At 33.9% G+C, this 19,577-nt stretch overlaps 1 protein-coding gene across 11 annotated transcripts in view; it reads right to left on the reverse strand.

Annotated features, from left to right (window-relative positions):
• Positions 1-215: 215 nt before the first annotated feature.
• MDGA2 (MAM domain containing glycosylphosphatidylinositol anchor 2) overlaps positions 216-19,577 on the reverse strand; it is an 811,975-nt gene continuing 792,613 nt past the window's right edge. For all 11 annotated transcript variants that reach the window (XM_056820935.1, XM_007473236.3, XM_056820917.1 and 8 more), the window contains 2 exons: positions 16,174-16,279; positions 216-5,306 (listed from right to left, as the gene is read on the reverse strand). In XM_056820935.1, the coding sequence (XP_056676913.1) occupies positions 5,218-5,306; positions 16,174-16,279 (195 nt within the window). In that variant the 3' untranslated portion in view covers positions 216-5,217. The remainder of the gene's footprint in view (positions 5,307-16,173; positions 16,280-19,577) is intronic.

The following is a 19,577-nucleotide window of genomic DNA, read 5'->3' on the forward strand; positions in this document are numbered from 1 at the left end:
CTTCCGAGTTTAGTAAAAAAAAATTCTTCCTAGATGTTAGACAAAATTTTAACACCTATTTCATTATACTTGTCCTGTCTACTACACATAGTTCTTTTAGGATCAAATGGTATAATAAAAATACCTTATAATATCTAAAAACTGAATGTCACAAAAATATCCATTGAACTTTTCACTTTTTAGCAGTTAGTAGAAATATCTACAGAACACTAACATGGTATTTGACATGGTTGCATTTATTGAAAAAATGGAAAATAACATACATCTATCTGAGACTATTTAACAGAGGGAAAAATACCCAATGGAAAAGCAAATCAAATCTAGAAGCACATATGCATATAATGTAACCAGAAATCAGATGTATTAATTCAGTATAAGACTGATCAAATTTATACTTAAAATTTTTGGAACATGTAGCTAAAGGAAAAAAAAAAAGTCTTTTCCTATTAAAGAAGCCACGGAACCAATGATATATGAACTATAGCCAAACTAGAGCCAGAATAAACTTGGAACTATTTCATGGGTTTTCCTATCATTTTATGTCAGTTCAAAAACAAAAGTGCATTTTCAGTGATATGATAAAAGATCAATATAACTAAATTTCACTCCTTTTACTAGTGAATATTCTTTCCAATATATTATCTTCAATTTCAATACATTAGTGTTTTGGTATAACTTCTTACCGGTTTTCAATTCTGATTTTCCAACATCTGATAACATACTATATTTTGGATCAGAATAATAAAATTGCATTGCTATTTAAGAAAATTAATATTAATACAGGATTGTGGTAAGAGGATCCCTTACTGATTTTATGTAGATTCATGGTTTTCAATCCTTTTATTACTCCCACTTTCACTATTTTTCCATATTGTTATTTATGATCTGGAATTCTTTTGTCTCCCTGCCCTCATGTAATTAGCATGCCCATCTTTCTTCTCAGTAATATAGAACTTTATTCCAATGTCACATAAAACGCTGCAGTTGAATCCTCAGTCATTAGGGGAAGCATCTTGAAAATGCATCATTTTTTCCCTTATAAGTTGAAATGGCAAATATTGTGGGCATCATTTCTAAAAACAAACTACCTGAAAACTCACAAATTGAAGTTGGTTAGACAGGGAACACTGGAGGAAAAAAAGGCAAAATTGAGTCCTATATTTTTCTTGTTTTTACAGCTTCTAATTGACTTCGGTCATCTGCAGTGCTAGAGTAAATACTTTGCTTTGTAGTACAATAGGAAACAATTTGAAAGCTGTTATTTGTTGGCCAATTAAACAAATGTACTTGGGGATATGCCTATTCCAGCTTGAAGTGCTATGGCACACCTCATGCTATCAAAAGGCACAGTTAAAAATATGATAATGAATATATGCCTGAAAGAAAACATTAATTAAACTAAAAGAGAACATAAGATTTTTCCAGTCTTATCTTTCCAGAAAGGATGAATATGTAAATTTTTGGCTTTATTTATTATCCATGCAAATTTCTCAAATCCTTAATACGGTACTAAATTAATTCTCTTTTTCACATGTTAAATTTTTTGTTAAAACATTACTTAATGGTATGACTTCTAAAATAAAATGTTTGGTTGGTGAAAATCTAGTACCATTAGATTTTAAATTTTGTTACATTCTAAAATAGGTATGGGATGAGATTATGGTGATAATATATAATGCAGTTAATTAGCTTGTTTACACACCATATCCAAATATTTTAATCATCAGAATTCATTGCCATTTGAAGGAAATTTAGTGATCAAAGGTAAGCAATTTATGTTTTAGCCTATCACTCACTGTGGCATAACATATCAAAATCAAACTCAGAATAGATTTAGATTTTATGATATGCTATGCTACTTTTTGTGATATGCTATACTATCTGCAATGTACTATTCAGCAATGAAAACCACAATTTATTTTTAAAAAATAGTTAAAGGTATAGATAATAGATAGCAAATAACATAATGAAAGATGTGACATAGGGCTAACTAGGCAAAGATAAAAAAAAGCAAAAAAAAAAGCAGAGCTAAATATCTACATTGGAGGATCAGAGAGAAAGAAATGAGAAAGGAAAAGAGCATAGTGAGTTTTACAAGTATATAACATTGCCAATGAAAATATTATTTGTACGTACATTACCATATACGTACAAGATTTACTTTCCCTTTCTTGTTTCATCTTAATGAACAGTAGCCAAATTAGGCATCATTTCAATTCTGACAATGTTTTTAGGTACATAACAACATCCAAAATATGTTGCCCAAGTAAATATGGAACTTACAGCTATAAGACTACACCAGAAAATCCAATGATATGGTCTCAAAGGCCCTTGTTGATACCTTTCATACAAAATAAAAATGCTTCAGATAGAATTTAGACTTATATTTGTCACTACCAAGGATCATACTAGCCTTGTTATTTCAATTTATGTTATGAATGTTAAAATACTTATCTAGAAAAATTACATTAGATTAAATTATCAATATTTTAGGTCATTTACTTGCCATTTCCCAAGACTTAGCTTTTCTTGTTTCCTATTTCTATGCTTTTAAAGTAGGTAAATTATAGTTTTGATTTGGAAGGAGATCATTATTCAACTTCTAGTCTATATTAGAGATCCAGAGACCACTTTAGAATGACATATTTTGCACCATCTTTCTCTCACTGATATTTTTTGATATGTTTATTTTTAAAGGACCACCTCAACTTTTTATCATGTCTTGTTGACTAATGAAACTTCCTCTGTAAAGTTTTACGAAGAGATTTTTATTACTCCCAGTTTTTGTTCACTAGTAAAATCACTTTTGTTAACTCAAATTAGAAGGTAATGCTTGGTTAAAAAGAATAATAGTCTACCTATTCAAGTCTTATGATCTTTGTCATAAAGAGATTTCATGCAAACTTAATTAACAAAGAAAAAAGAAGTTATTGGGTTGAGATCAATATCAAAAAGTTGTTTCATGGATATAAGTGATCAGGTGGATACATGGATCAGTAAAATAATGACATTGTAAAAATAATATTGCATTATTTCAATTTAGTTAGAAGTCAAATTAGTTTTTATAATATTTCAATTTTTAAATAGCCCTAGTTTAGATACTTGCTGATGACTTAAGATGATTCTTTCCTTAGTCAAAAAGCGACATCCATTCAAATTTAAGATGTAATATATGCCAGATCTAATACCATTGAAACAGTATCAATTTTTATGTAGAGGGAACTGTTTTCAAAAGCATTAAAATGTTTTGTCCCCTACAATCTTTGTCTTTAGATGTCAAGGTATGTGAAGTACAAGATATATTTACTGACAATATAACCAGTAAAAATGATCAGTTTATCTCTAGTTTGATGAATAAGTGAACATACATACAAACACACATACATCTTAACATACCTTACCTGGAAAGAGGCTTTATTGAATATAGCTGTAAAATGATCATTTCAGATGAATTACTTAATTTGCACAAACATTTCTACAGAATTGAAAGAAATATTAAGCCTTGTCTTTGATCCACTACATCTTGTTGTGCTTTTTATATTTATGTTTTCAAATGTTATATCTTAATATGTATATCCCAATTATTTGTATAATCAGTTTTTAACCGTGGGGTATTATCAATATATAATAATGATAACAATAATAATGATGACAACACTGTCCTTTAAACAAAAGTCTTTTTAAAAGAAGTTAAAAGTTGAAATAATTTAAGGAAAAAGATCATCAAGTTTCATAACCAACAAGTATAAGGGAAATTTACAATATATAGGAAAACTGGCTGGTTAAAGGTTATGGTTTGTCTTCAGGTAGCTCAAAATCATTTTTACAGAATTTTTTTTTGTAAAAGTGTTTGTGTGTATTATTTTAAATGTTGGTAAAATAATAATATACTATTTCACAATCTGCACAGAGTCTGACTAAAGGGCAGAGGCATATTACTCTCAGTAATTAGAATAAAGACAGATTTTCTTTTCAGTTCCAGTGTTGCTGTAGAGTTTCTGTATACAGTGATCACAAACACTTTCCTTTTCCCTCAGTCAACAAACTAAGACTTCTAAAGTTAGGGCTAACTTCATTTCATGTGGATAGAAATGAAATTGTTAAAAAAAATTTTACCACTTAATACTATAAATATCAATCTTTTGCTCTGATTGATTCATTCAATAAAGGGGGAAGGGAGTGTTGTTCCCACATCCAGTATCAGTGAAGCTATTTTCTAATGGATAATAAGCTGAAAGGCCATGGCTGTCTAGCTGGTTAAACAAATATCTCATTTGAAAGGGCTTACGAAGAAACTTAGGTTCATCCTTCTCCAGAAGTGGCTTTGTTTTCTTGCCTCTTAATTATATATAGCCTCTGTAGTTTGTTTATAAAATAGTTTTACACAAACCACTCAGCAGTGCAAGCTTCTGTGTTGAAAAATTTTCAGGCTTGTTTCATTGAAGGCACTTGGTTTCCATGGCAATTTTATAAAAGATAGTGGTTTGTTTTCTTCATCAGAACAGATGACTTAGTTGGGATGTTCAAGTGGCCGCAAGCAAATTCCGATAAGCCTGTGTAATACGTAAGCCCAGGTTTCACATCCTGGATAAATAATGCATGCAAAAAGATATAGCATACAGTTATCTAGCTTAGCCATGGGGGTGTGGGAAAAAAAGATGGGGAGAGGACATGAATGTCTGAAAAACCTCTGAGTTAGGATTATTTTCAAGAAAAAGTAACAGCCAAAGGCAAAAGGGCCTACGTTTATTTAATTCTCTACTAAAAACCTTCTGGAAGGGAAAATAAATGCCAGCTCTTCACATACCCTGTTTACTGTGAGGTTTTTGTTGGCAGGCCATTAGGTTTCCAAGGTAACAAGCAAATTATTCTTTTGAAACAAAACCAGTCATGACTTTGTGCTTTGACAAGGATTTCTTTCTATAGCTCTTTTTTTTTTCAGTTTAACCAGATGAAACTGTATTCTTATTAGCCAGGAGAGCCCCTGAAGGTAGGTCTCTTCTTTATTCATGTCAAGATCACCTTTCATATGTAGTTTGGAATAAGTTATGCTCCCATGATGTTTTTATCCCCAGCGCTATTTTTTGTTTTGTTTTGTTTTGGAGTCTGTAGTCAGTGGAGGAATCTTTGGTAGTTTGTTTTTAAATGTCCATTTACAAAGACTCTTTCTTCATGTCAGTGCTTGGTGAATCTTTTATAGCCTCTGTCAGGAAAAGGTCACCTTCGAGGATTTAAGATAGAGATGAGGACGACAGCTGGGAAAAGCCATATATGTACTAAAATGCCAACAGCGCCATCAACTGAATCTAAGGATAAAGAAAATAAATACCAGAACAGAGGTAGAATTAGCTTTTTAGAGATAAACACATTAAAAATTTAGTGCACGAAGGGATATTAAAAGTGAAATAAGATCATATAAACAAAAATGTGTGTGTGTGTGTGTGTGTGTGTGTGTGTGTGTGTGTGTGTGTGTGTGTGTGTGTGTTCTTGATCTGAAAAGACATTGTCATGGTGAAGGTTGAAAGAAATTAAAATTGACCTAGTTATTTGTTTCCATCTCAAGTAAAACTCATTTCTACTTCAATTCAATACATAATCCTAGACAGTTATGTTCTGAGCAAAACTTCATAAAAGATCATATAGAATTGAATTCACATTTCTCAAATTTGAAATTCTCAAATGAACTTGGGAACCATAAGTCAAACGATCAAATGATCAAATGTGAAAATTTGCTCAGAATGTAATTGTATAGGTTTATATACTAAGGTGAAATACAGATAAAAGACTTATGTGAAAACAAATTAGCTCAATGGATATACCTAGAAATCCCCCCAAAGTTGTTTCTTTTCCAAGTCTCATTTTTTTTTCAATAATTTTAGGCCTATTTGTTATTCTCTGTAATGATTTGTTAACCCTAAATACGTGCCCTTCCTTCTTTTATGTATTAACTATTTTAATGAGCTCTATTTGGATTAACCACTATTGATGGTCTATGGGAAGTTTTCAGACTTCAGAATCCATAATCTTTTGGACAAAGGCAATTATACCTATTAATCAATCAACCAATCAATTGGTTAATATGTATGAAATATCTTCTATATACCAGACATTATACTAGGCCTAAATGATACTTATTGAAAGAATGAAACAATCCCTACTCGTGATGAGCTTACATTCTAATCAAGGAGAAAAATATATGTAAAGTAAATAAAATACAAGTATTAATAATAAGGAAAACATTCAAAGATGTTAATTATGAGGTAGTTTGAGAGGGATATACTGGTATTGGGAAAACCAGAAAAGGTTTCATGCAAAAGATAGGCAATGATAAGGAGGGAGTGCATTCTGGGTGTGCAGCATAGCCAGGGCAAAGGTAAGGGATTGGGTGATAGTGACCTTTGTAAGGAAAAAAATGTCAATTTTGCTGGAACATTGAGTACAGAGGGGGAAATAATATCTAATGAGACTGGAAAATTAGATGGGAGACAGGTTGTAAAGATTTTAAAAAGTCACATAAATTTATATTTTGTATTAGAAGTAATAAGAAAATACTGAAATTGTTTGAGCAGTGGAGTTATAAGTACAGATCTGCATTTAAGGAAAAATTAAGGAAAATTATTTTGACCATAGTACATAGAATGGATTGGGATGAGGGGATACTTAAAGTAAGGAATCAAGTTAGGAGGCTGTTGCCACATCTAAGAGGTGATGAAGTCTTGCACTAGCTATATGAATTCAAAGAACAGTTGGATTTCAAAAGAAGTGAAGGCAGGAAAAGCAAAGTTTGGCAAATGACTGAGATAAGAGATCAGAGAACAGGAGGAGGCAAGGATAAATGCTGAGATTACAAACCTGAGAAACGAAACAGATAGTGGTGCCTTCAGCAGTAATAGAAAGTTAGGATAGAGAAGAATTTAAAAGCAAAGATAATGAATTCCATTTTAGACATTTGAGTTTTTAATATCTTAAGTATATAGAGTTGGGGAAGGACAAAAGGTCATCACTAATTTAATGATGAGGGAATTTAATGTTGAGGAGAAAGAATGGGATATATAATTATAATCATAACAACAAATATACTTTAGGATTTACAAATTGCTTTACAAATATATTATTTGATCTTTGGAGCAATCTTGGGAGATAGGTGCTATTAACAAGTAGAGAAACTAAAACACAGAGTAGTTAAGCAACCTGCTCAGGATCATACAACTAGTGTTCATGTCTCCTTAGATCCAGGTCTAGTACTTTATTTGCTGTGTCACTCTATCTGGCTGGGAGGCATTTGCATATCTGTATGTCACTGGGAACTGATGAGGTTACTAAGAATATCTAAGGAGAAAATGTGAGAGCCTAGGACAGAACTTTGGAAAACATCCTCAGTATGAGGACATTATATGAATTTCTTCATTTTTCAGAAAAGAAGACAGAGAAAGACAGGTAGAGATATGAACCAGAAGAAGGTATTCAGGAGAAGATAGACAATAGTGTTTAATGCAGTCCTTAGTAAGTAACAAGATTATAACTGAGAAAAGGCCATCAAATTTGACAATTCAGAGTTCACTGACAATTTTGGAGAGAATAATTTCAGTTAAGTAATGAGGGCAGAAGTCAGAGTACATAGAGTTCAGGTGTGAGTGACAGGATAGGAAGTGGAAGCAGAGACTATACAGTTTTAAAAAAGAATTTGGCTAAGAAAAGAAAAGGTTAAGATATGAAAAAGATATATTTTTTAAAGAATTAGGTCTTCCTTGGGCATACCTGAAGGTGATAAGGAAAAGTTGATGGAGAGATAGAAACAGAGAGAGGCACAGAGACTCAGAGAAGGAGAGAGAAAGAAGATACAATTTGCTATAAAAGATGACAAGGAATGGGAACAGGCTATAAATAGGGGATAACATACAGGAGTTAGCGTTGTTGGCGACTGGGAGGAAAAGACAGAAAGATTGAGAGAGTTTTTAGATAAGGCAAATGGGAGAAGAGAAAGCTCACATCAAGTGACCCTTTTTTTTCAGTAAAAAGAGAGAAAAGGTGTGAAGGGCTTAGGGATGGTAAAAAGATTTGTAATAACTTCAGTGAAATTAAGTTTGGGAATCAACAAAGGATTTATAAAAGTATATCTTCATGCAGTCAGAGCCCAGTTAAGGTTAGATATTTAAATTCTCCCACTCAGAACATTTGTATAATTTTCTCCAGCCTCTTTCAAGTGGCGTCTGTAAGTTCTAGCAATGATGATGATAATGACCAACAACAAGTACTTACTGTGTGCTAGAAACTGTGTTAGACATTTTATAAATATTATCTTATTTGATCCTCACAATGACTTGCTGCTGTTATTATCTCCATTTTAATTGAGGAAGGTGATACAAACAAAGGTTAATTGACTTTTGTAACCGCGAAAATGTGGGTTTCAAGACTTTGAATTGCCAAAAACTGTAAAGATAATTTTTAGTGTCTTGATTTAAATAAAAAATAAGTGGTCGCCATGGGAAAATTCCCAAATATGAAATACCCAAGTCAGCTGGGTTTATGGAGATTTTAATTAATACAAATGAAGGAATTAAGGGAAGGGAGAGAGACAGAATAAGAGGAAATAGTAGGAAAAAGGCTAGGGCCTAGGCCAATAGCCTAGGCCTTTTCTCTTTAAGAGAGAAACTAAGTCAGTCTTTAGTCACTCACCACAAGATCTTTCCAAGCAAAACTCTAGTGTTCAGAGACCCAGCAGCCTCCTCTGACTCATGACCTCCAATTCAGCTTCCAAAGCTGAATTAAATCAAACTACCTTGAACTGGTTCAGACAGTTCCTTTTAAAGAGAAATTTCTTTTGGGTCACTCCCCTAAATTTTCACATCTACCAATCACAGTAGACGCTTTTCCTAGGACAGCCCATTCTTAGTTTTTAGTTCTCACCTTCTCTGGGTAGATGATATCTTCTGAGTACTTCACACCTCTTTGTTAAGCTTTCCCCTTGAGTTGCCTGACCTTTTAGTGATTAATTTGACCTTCATAGGTACTTAGCACCCTTTTGTATTAGATCTAAAAATAGACCTAGCTTAAGGGCTTTTGCCTCACTATAAGTATGGGTTAAGTACTTTTTCATTATTCACTAAGGAGTTTTAGAACGTTATCTTCCCCTAAAGTATGCCTAAGTATGGGTAGAGTAATTTTAAAGTTCCCAATACATTTCTGATCAAGTACCTCCATTGTTTAAATGGGGAATAACCTTAACCATAACCTTAAGATAATGTTCCAAGGTAGAGTCTGAGAAATTTTAAGATTCACACTTTCTCAAGGTCAAAATAAGTTTCTGAAGCTAGCTTTGACTTCAGATCTTCAGGATTCTAGGCTTAATGTTAGGTGGCTCTGCTCATTTCTCTGGTTCCAGAGATTCAAGACTAGGGTTAAGTACAGAATCCTAAAAGCCAATTATTGAGTTGAAGTTAGAAAGTGCCACAAAAATGAATTCAAAATAGGATAGGAAATTAATGAGGTGTTGAGGAATGCAAGGCTTTAGTGATGGTGAATAAGAGTAGTGACAAGAGAAGGGAGAGGTTAATTTATAGTAGTTTATGGTCAGATAGAGGGATAGCACAATTTCTATTTAGGTAAGTTGCAATAGACAGCGAGTAGGAGTATGAAGAATTGATCATGGGATTTGAGGTTAAAGAAATGAGAGGATAAAGATTTTGAGGGAAGATCTCTACATGGATTTAGTGACTGAATTCCTGGAGTTCATCATCCAAATACCTTATTTCCTATCCCAGTTTTTCATTTCTATTACCCTGAATCCTATTACTCCAAAATTTCAGCCTAACTCCATCCAGCCCTTTCATTATGCTTCTGGAACACCAAAGGAAACAAACTTCTCTTCATCTTAAATCTAGTTCTCCCTCATTCCTTCCATGTACTAGTTTCTTTTTCTTTTCTTTTCTTTCTTCCTTTTTTTTTTAAAGCAAATCCTGGCTTCCCTCTGATGTCACAGCCACCTTGTTAATTTTTTTTCAGTACTGGCTATACTTTCCATTATCTATTCCCCTTGGAAAAAAGTAAGAGAGTTGGAATATTTACTCCTTGTTCTCCATTACTGCTTCCAAGTTCTCTTCCTTCTTCTATCACTCAGCAATCTCTCTTTCTTTGAGATTCATGTTATTCATAATTTCCACCCAATAAAAATCCTGGTAGCTGTATTCTACAAACTGCAAGGTTATTCCCCTTCCTTCCTCAATAGGTTTGATTCCTGGCTTACGATTTTACTCCCTTTTCTTACTCCTGTCCTCATAACAGGGGTATGCAGTGTACTTATTAATTCTCCTTCAAATACCCTAATCACTCAGTTCACCTTCCTTAGCTGTCACAAATATGGCTGTACCCTTGATCTTGCCATCACAACAAATGTACAATCTAGGTTTAAGAATTATTAAATCCTCTTATCTGGTCATAATCCATTGGCCTTTTACTTCTTTCCCTGTTTTCCCTTACCTGACTCCTCTCTTCATCTTCAACATTATCTCCAGTCTCTAGAACCCCCTATTCTTTCCCAGACCATATCCCATGCACCTAACCACTTTCTTTTTATTTCACCATACTGACTAAATGGTTAAACAATTCAACTCCACCCTGGCCTTGTCTCTTTAATCTCTAGACCCCTTTTCATATGCTAATTAAATTCATATAGCTGAAACCTCAGCTATGGATCAGTTATACAATCAACAAGATGATCAGTAAATATATTAAACTCAGTATGTCTAAAACATAACTTATTCTTTCTTACCTTGAATCCTCCTCCCTCCTTCCTTCCCACTTACAATATTCTATCCTTTGGATTGTGACCTCTTGGATTCTTCACTATCTCTCAGATCTCATATCCAAGCTGTTGCCTTGGCCTATTAATTTCACTTTTTCAGCATCTCTCAAATATTCCCTCTCATCTCTTCTGGCCCTGCCACCACTCTAATAAAGGTCCTCATTACCTCATACCTTGATAAGTGCAACTGCATTTTAGTGAGTGTCCTTGCCTCAAGTTGATCTCCATTCCAATTTATTCTCTATTCAGTGATTTTCCTTTAATGCAGGCCCAATCATGTCACCATTCTATTCAATAAATTTCACTGTTTCCTATTGCCTGCAGTGACCAACTCCATTTAGTATTCAAGGTCCTTCATAACATAGTCTTCTCCTACATTTCCTCTCTTCTTACATGTTACTTTTTGACTGGTTTCCTTTCTGTTTTATGAACAAAATACTCCATCTCTCAGATACTGGCATTCCTTTTTCCTGTTCTTGTCTGGAATACTCTCCCTCTTCTGCTCTTACTACAAATTTCCTTGACTTTCTTTAATTACCAACTAAAATTTCACTTCCTACAGGAAGTCTTCCCCAATTCTTATTTTAATGCCATCCTTCTGCAACTATTTCATATTAATGCTATATACATCTTATGTTGTATGAATTTATTTGTGAATTTACTTTATCAGATTATAAACACCTTGAGAAGTCTCCTTTTGCCTGACTTGCCTTTTTGCTTTTTATAAAAGGTGCTTTAAGAATGTTTATCAATTGATTGAAATCACTGAAGAGAAGATTGTGAACCAGGTGCTGAACTCCTAGGGAAATGAGAGAATAACCTGGCATTTGATATACTATATCTCCATAGTTTTGACTGGGTGGTAAATTTTGATTGAATTAATTTCAAAGGAGGAAGTTTCTCTGAGGAAAGGAGCTAGAGAGAAATTCTGAAAGTCTGAGGTAAAAGAATATTCCTATAGGACCAATATTCAAGAGTGTGAGACAAGGTATAAATAGACTAGACAGGATTCCCAGGGAAGCAGTTCTCAGAGGAGTCCAGTATGAGAGGACTACAATGGAAAGAATGTGACAGAGATCCAAGATGAAGGGCATTTTGGTCACTATTGAATAGGAATTCCAGAAGGTACAACAGAAGGGGTCATCAAAATTAGATTAGGAAATGGGTCAGGTAGCATTGAGGGGGATGAGGATGAGAAAACATGAGGAGTTTTAGTGGGAAAAATTTCCCCCTAAATGGCAGGTGATTAATTATTTTAGGGATAAAGAGAACAGGAGAACCAATAGGTATAATAGTGGGAGCAATAAGACCTACTGTAAGGGCATTGCAGAAGGATCTGGGCTGAAATTGGACTTAATCTTTTACTTAGGTGACTGGTAGAAGGATTCAGTGTCTGGGTAGGGACAAAGCTTGTCATCCCTCAGTCACTGTGGCAGAAGTTATAACATGGACTGGATCTAATTTCAGCCTGATGGCAGATGGGTGCAGGTGTTCTTGTTCTTTTCTGGGATAACTGGTGAGGGTGGGATACTATGGGAATGGTGAATAGAATAGATAAATTAGGAAATAACATATGATATAATTTGAGAAGCATCATAAGGCCTAGCCTTTCTCAATTTCCCCTTCCCATGACTTTCAACAGTACCTAATTATCTCAAAATACCTTCTTCATTGTTGAGGCCCAGAGAGATTTGCCTAACATTTAAGTAACAATGTTGAGGTTCAAATCTAAGACTTCTGACTCCAAATCTACTACAGTATTCTTTTCACAGAACAAAACTGCCATTTTCTATTTCAGTCAATAAATATTTATTAAGCATTTACTGTATAATTAAATCTTTATTTTCAGAAGGTATCTTTTATAATACCCTTATTTACAGGGAAAGGTAAAACAAACATTATTAAAAAGTATTGTTAGATTAATTGAACAGAAATAAATGTGGAAAAACCTGGAGTAACATGATAAAGTGGAAAGTACTTTCCTTTTTTATCCAAGGCAGGGAGTAGTGCCCTTATTCTATCTCTTACTGTGTGGAGAAAAAGGAATGAGAGCCTAAGCTAGAGTAGGAGCTATGAGTGAACTGATATAAGAAATGTAAGATGTAAGACTTGGTAATTATTTGGATATATTGGTGAATAATGTGGAAACACACTCATGCCTCTCTCCTTCCTCCATACCCTTTTGAAAAAGGCAAACAAGTTTAAGTGCCTCAAACTGCATGTATAACTCTGGGAATCATCTGCATAGAAATGATATTCGTATTTATGGTACCTGATGAAATCATCAAGTGAGAGTGCCTTGAGAGAAAAGAAAACAGGACTCAGGAAAGAGCTTTAGGTTTGACAATAGTTAGGGGGTATGACATTGATGAAGATCCAGAAAAATAAAATAAGTAATGGAAAGTCTTTCAGAAAGGGAAAGACCTAAATATAGATATCAGATTTCAAATGGAAAAAAAGAAATGGTCTGACCAAGAAATATTATTCAGATCAGTGTACTGTTTGAAATGCATCTCTCAGTACTATTGAGCAAGTAGTTTTCAAAATACTTCATGATATTGACCATCACTGCCTTTAGCAAACAAAATGCCAAAGATCATTGTTAATTTATTTTTCCTTCACTGGAATGTTAATGTCAAAATTCCAGAGTGATAGGACATTTGACTCAGTCTTAATTGAGTTTTTTGTTATAATTGCATACATATTAAAATGTTTATGGAGTATCATTGGCTATGTCTATTTAAAAAGTTAGCCTTAATGATAGCCATCTATTTATAATATGCAATGATAGAATTATAGATATCAGAAAGAAATGAACAGATTCTTTAACCTAAAGAATGTTCAAAAATTATTTTTGATTTCTGTTTTTAATTCTTATTTGCAAAAATCTATTTACCTTTCCTCACTCTTCATTTTTCTCGAATTCTACAGCCTTTAATGCTACTGATCACTTGCTTCTCTTTGATAGTCTCTTTTATCTGTTTCTTTGACACGGTTGGTTCTCCTGCTCGTTTGACTGTTCCTCAGTTTTCCTTGTTAGCTTTTCCAGGTCATGGTTCACTTGTTCTGTCCTGTCTTGTCTTGTCTTGTCTTGTCTTGTCTTGTCTTGTCTTGTCTTGTCTTGTCTTGTCTTGTCTTGTCTTGTCTTGTCTTGTCCTTTTCTTTTTAACTATTTCACTTGCTGATCTAATTACCTTCCATAGATTCAATTATCCTATGTTGATGCTCCTCAGATCTACTTATCCAGCGCTAGCCTCAAGACTCACACTTTCCACTACCTATTTATTATTCTACAAGTATTTAAACATGTACAAAATGGAAATCATTATTGTTCCTCCCCCCTTATTAAAGTTCTTCCATCTTTTGAACTTTCCTATTAGTGTTGAGCATACTACTTTCCTCCCAGGTATATTAACCCAAAATCTAGTTGTCATCCTTGATTCTTTACCCTCACCGCCTATACATAATCTATTGCCAAATTGTCAATGTTAGTTCCACAACCTCTCTTCTATAATTTTCTTTCTCTCCCCTGACACTGCCAAGTTCTGGTTCAAGCCCTCTTTGTCTTTATGCATGGATAATTGCAATAGCAAAAGTCTCTCTCCTCAAGTCTCTTCCTACTCAAATCCATCCTCCATTCAGCTACCAATTTGATCTTATTAAAGTGCAAGTCTGATCATGTCATCTTCTAGACTCCATCCTATTCAATAACATCCAGTGGTTCTCTATCAACTCCAGTCACCAGAATAAAATTCTGTTTTGCATTTAAAACACTCTATCACTATTACCCCTTCTGCCTCTCCAATCTCCCTATATCTTACTCACGTCCCTATACTATACAGTTCAGTGACACTGGCTTTCTTGCTTTCCCACAAGGCATCCCATTCACTTGACTCTAGAAATTTTCACTGGCTATCTCCTATGCCTAGAATTCTCTCCCTTCTCTTTTCTCCTTTATGGTTTCTTTAGAGTACTTCAAGTCCCCAATAAATTTTCACTTCCTCCAATAACTCTTTCCAGGTCTTCCTGAATACTATACTTAATATAATGGCAAAATTTGTTGATTCCTTGACTAGTTTTCCTAATCTCCCCCTTTTTAATTTGTTGTTACAAAACATGCTTTTGTTACAACATATAGTTCTCTTTGAGGAATATGGAGGGATATAGTGAGAAAGTGAAAATAAAAGAAATTAACATATGTACGTGTACATATGTATACATAATGTGTCTGTCTCTGTGTGTGTGTGTGTGTGTGTGTCTGTCTGTCTGTCTGTCTGTCTGTCTCTCTCATCTATCTGCCTACCTATCTGTCACATGGTGTAGGAGAAAGAGACCTAGATTCTTCTGAAATCCAAGTTTAAATTCAGGCTCTACAATTGACTAAATGACTTTGTACAAGTAATTTAACTTTTCTGTTCCCCTTCCACACAACCATTTTATGAAAAATAAGGGATTGAGAATAAATTATTTCTAAGGTTCCTCATCTTTCAAATTCTATAAGCTTTAGTCAATGTGGGAATTTGGTTTGCTTGACTATGCAATTTTGTTACAAGGGTTTTATTTTGTTTCCCCTGGGGGTGGTGATAGGAGGAAGAAGACATTAAAAAGGGGATTGTCAAAAAATAAAAGAAAGAAAAGAGGAAGGCATGCATTTTTTAAATGCATAGCAAAGATGAGAAGGAAACACAGGCAAACAGGATAGGTTCACAAGTTTACATGTTAAATTTATTCTAATTAAATGGAAAAATAAGCTATCCATAAGTGACTCATGATTTCATGTTATCTTTGGTGTTAAAGTTCAAACTAAAAATTAGAAATATAGAAATATATATTTTAAATCCTATTAACCTATGTTTCTAATGTACTTTGTTGTTATTTCAAACATCTGAACATCCACAGCTCATCAATAATATCACATATATATGGATATTAGTCATCATTAAATAGGGGTAAATGGTTTCATTCACAAATTAGCTGAATAAGACAGATATGGACTCATAGTTGACTATGTATTCAATTCCAAGTTCACTTTCACTTTATATTGATGCTTATTGACATTTATAAAATATTTATTTAAAAGAACTATGTTTCCAAGCCAATTTTTTTTTTTACTTTTTCTTGTTAACAGAATTTGATAATAGAATAAAAAGCATTTCTCCATCTCCTTTAAATTGGTTTTGGCTTTGAAAATTTTACCTTTAAACTATTTGGTCCCCAGATATAGTAAAATTTCAAATAATTAGGTCAATTTTAAAACAATATGAAATTTATGATTTAATCTTATGATATAAATATAGTATATTGAATTCACTTTTTCAATATACTATATTTAATGTTTTCAAATCAATTCCTTTGGGCTAGATGCCACTTACTCTTTGTTGCTAGATCTTGTTTTGCACATTCTCCTTCTGCAATTGATACATCATCGATGGCAATATCACCTTCTATGCCAGGGCCTCGAATACCTTCAAAGATGAGCTATAAAAGCAAATAAAATTAATTTTATCCCACAAGTATGATTTGTATAATCAATTTATTATTAGAAATTGAGAATGCAAATTCTTACTTGTCAATAATCAGAATTATTTTTGTTTGTGTTTAATAAAGTATTAATTAGTAACCATGGAACTCAATCCATACCAATCTCATAGAACAATATTACTTCTTTTTTAGTATTAGTACTCAAGTTTTTAATATAACTAGATCTCCAGACTTATCTTTTGAGTTTTGAAAAAAATCTTGATTTTTATTTTGGGGGAAAGAAAACTGGTGGATGATAATCTTTTTTTTTTCTTTTTCTTTCTGAGAACTACAGACTTTGAAATGCATTCTAAAAACATTTTCCACCAAAAAAGAAGCTTGAAAATTTCCTTCTCGGGAATTTTAAAAATATTTAATCTTTCTAAGATGGTTCTTTAGTCTGGAACACCACTTACATGGAGACTTAAAGAAAACTGGAAGGATAGAAGTATAAGAACTTTGACACAAGTAAAAAAAAAATGGTTGGCTATATTACAATAACCCAGGTAGCCTTCAACTTCCTTGTTCATTAACTTAGAAATTCCTTTATCTAAATCTTTCTTTCTGTTCTTCCACTTTTCTTTATTACTCCTAATGCTTCTCTTTGTCTTCTTCATTGTGGCCTACAATTCCTCCAGTCTCTTAATTCTTTTCATAGGTACTGCCTTTCCTATAGATAAATGCTACATAATCTTAACTTGATCTTCATTCCAGTAAGGCAACCCCTTTATATATTTTAATAAATTCACTTCCTTCAAGGCTTTGTATGTTCTCTTCCCAAATCCTTTCAGCTAAGGACCACAACTCATACTTAACTAAAAAACAAATGTAGAGCTATACTGAAAATTTATAGAGCTGAATTCCATTTTAAAAAATAGAATTAACTGTAGGTATAGTGAGTTAAAGAAATTTATCTTTAGGTTTATACTTCTTTGGCCCAGACTTTTGATTTCATTGAAAGCTAATTTGTCTGGTGCTTGGGGAGACAATGAAAGTAATCCACCTCAGACCTGGTGGACAACAGTGGGCTTGAACTTCTTCAGTTTTGTTCCCTTTCACCAAATGCTTATTAAACAAAAGAAAAAAAAAAACATTTGACAAAAGTTTCTCTTTCCTTTTCACCACTCAGATGTATTTCCAAATTATTTTACCCTTTACCCTTATCTGTCATGAAGATTTAGCTCTTCTCTTTGCTAAGGCACTTGTTATTAATTTTTATAACCATATTTGATATACTTCAATGATTTTCTTAGTATAATACTTTATTTTCTTTATCATCAGATTCTTCTTTACTCTTTATAATCTTAAATTCCTCCCTACCTCCTGGATCCTTCCTTGAGACGTATAAACATTCAAATCTCTCAAAAATTCTCACATCGTCAAGTCTATATGCTTTTCCCTCTTAATTCCTTGAAGAAGTCAACTAAAATCAGGGACTTTACCTTTTTTTTTCTATTGCTAATTCCTGAATTCTTGGCAATCTGGTTTTAAAATATCATAATTCAAACAAAACTGTTCTCTCCAGAATCACCTCTAATCTTTCTTTAAATTAAAATTTTACCCAAAGGGCGATAAATGACTGTCTGCCCTTCGATCCAGCCATAGCATTGCTGGGTTTGTACCCCAAAGAAATAATAAGGAAAAAGACATGTACAAGAATATTCATAGCTGCGCTCTTTGTGGTGGCAAAAAATTGGAAAATGAGGGGTTGCCCTTCAATTGAGGAATGACTGAACAAATTGTGGTATATGTTGGTGATAGAATACTATTGTGCTCAAAGGAATAATAAAGTGGAGGAATTCCATGGGAACTGGAAAAACCTCCAGGAAGTGATGCAGAGTGAGAGGAGCAGAACCAGGAAAACACTGTACACAGAGACTGATACACTGTGGTACAATCAAATGTAATGGACACATTGGTGGTAATGCAGTGACCCTGAACAACTCAGAGGGTTATAGGAGAAAAAACACTATCCACATCCGGTAGAAAAACTGTGGGAGTAAAAACACTAAAGAAAAACAACTGCTTAATGACATGGGTTGAAGGGGATATGATTGGGGATACAGACTCTAACTGAATATCTTAGCGCAAATACCAACAACATGGAAAGGGGTTCTGATCAAGGACACATGCGATACCCAGTGAAACTGTGCATCAGCTATGGGAGGGGTGGGGGGGAAGGGGAAGGAGGAATAGAAAATAATTTTTGTAACCAAGGAACAATGTTTGAAATTGGAAAAAGAAATAAATTAAAATTTTAGAAAAGACTGAAGGCAGAGCCAAGATGGCAGAGTAACATCAGGTTCACCTGATATCTTCCAAATTCTCCTCTAAAATACTTTAAAATAATGCTCTGGGGGCAAGCTGGGTAGCTCAGTGGATTGAGAGCCAGGCCTAGAGATGGGAGGTCCTAGGTTCAAATCTGGCCTCAGACACTTCCCAGCTGTGTGACCCTGGGCAAGTCACTTAACCCCCATTGCCTAGCCCTTACCACTCTTCAGCCTTGGAGTCAATATTTACTCCAAGATGGAAGGTAAGGGTTTTTTTTTTTTTTTAATAATGCTCTGCAATTCCCCTCCAAACAAGTTTGAAATCACTCCTCAAAATGAATTCTGATGTGGGTGATTTCACCCACAAAAAATGGGGTGAAAGTTTTCTATCCCCAAACAACTTATATATAGCATTATGGTAAGAATAGGACACAGATCAGGATATTCTGAGCCAGAATAAGCCCTTTCCTGGCAAGCCAGATCTTGAAAGTAACTAAATCAGAAACAACTGCTTCTAAAGCATTCAGCACACAGATGTGATTGGTCAGAAGACAATATCAGGGATCCCTTTGCTGGCACTGGGTATAGGATTCTATTCCATTGCCTAAATGAAGATCCAAGTAAAAATTCTGGGACACAGTCCCAAGGTGAGAAATCACATGTGTGCTTGAGGAGGAGTAGGCACCCTGCCCATAGTTCTAAGGTGGAAAACGGTGCTTTGGGTTGCTTTCAGACCAAAATGCAGGCCAGAAGAGAAGTAAATAAACCTCTCCTCAGATCATACTACCTTAGGAGAACTGAAAACTTTTGGATCTCCAGAAATGGGTATGAAAGCAGCTATGTAGAAAATCTGAAGCTTGTGACACTGTTCATTTCACCCCAGGAGCAGAGTTCAACTTTGACAGTTTTAAAATTAAGAGTCAAGAAAAATGATGGGAAAATGAGCAAATACCAAAAAAAATAAAATAAAGAAACTGATCATAAAT

The sequence above is a fragment of the Monodelphis domestica genome, chromosome 1 (assembly GCF_027887165.1).
Source record: "Monodelphis domestica isolate mMonDom1 chromosome 1, mMonDom1.pri, whole genome shotgun sequence".
Taxonomy (NCBI): domain Eukaryota; kingdom Metazoa; phylum Chordata; class Mammalia; order Didelphimorphia; family Didelphidae; genus Monodelphis; species Monodelphis domestica.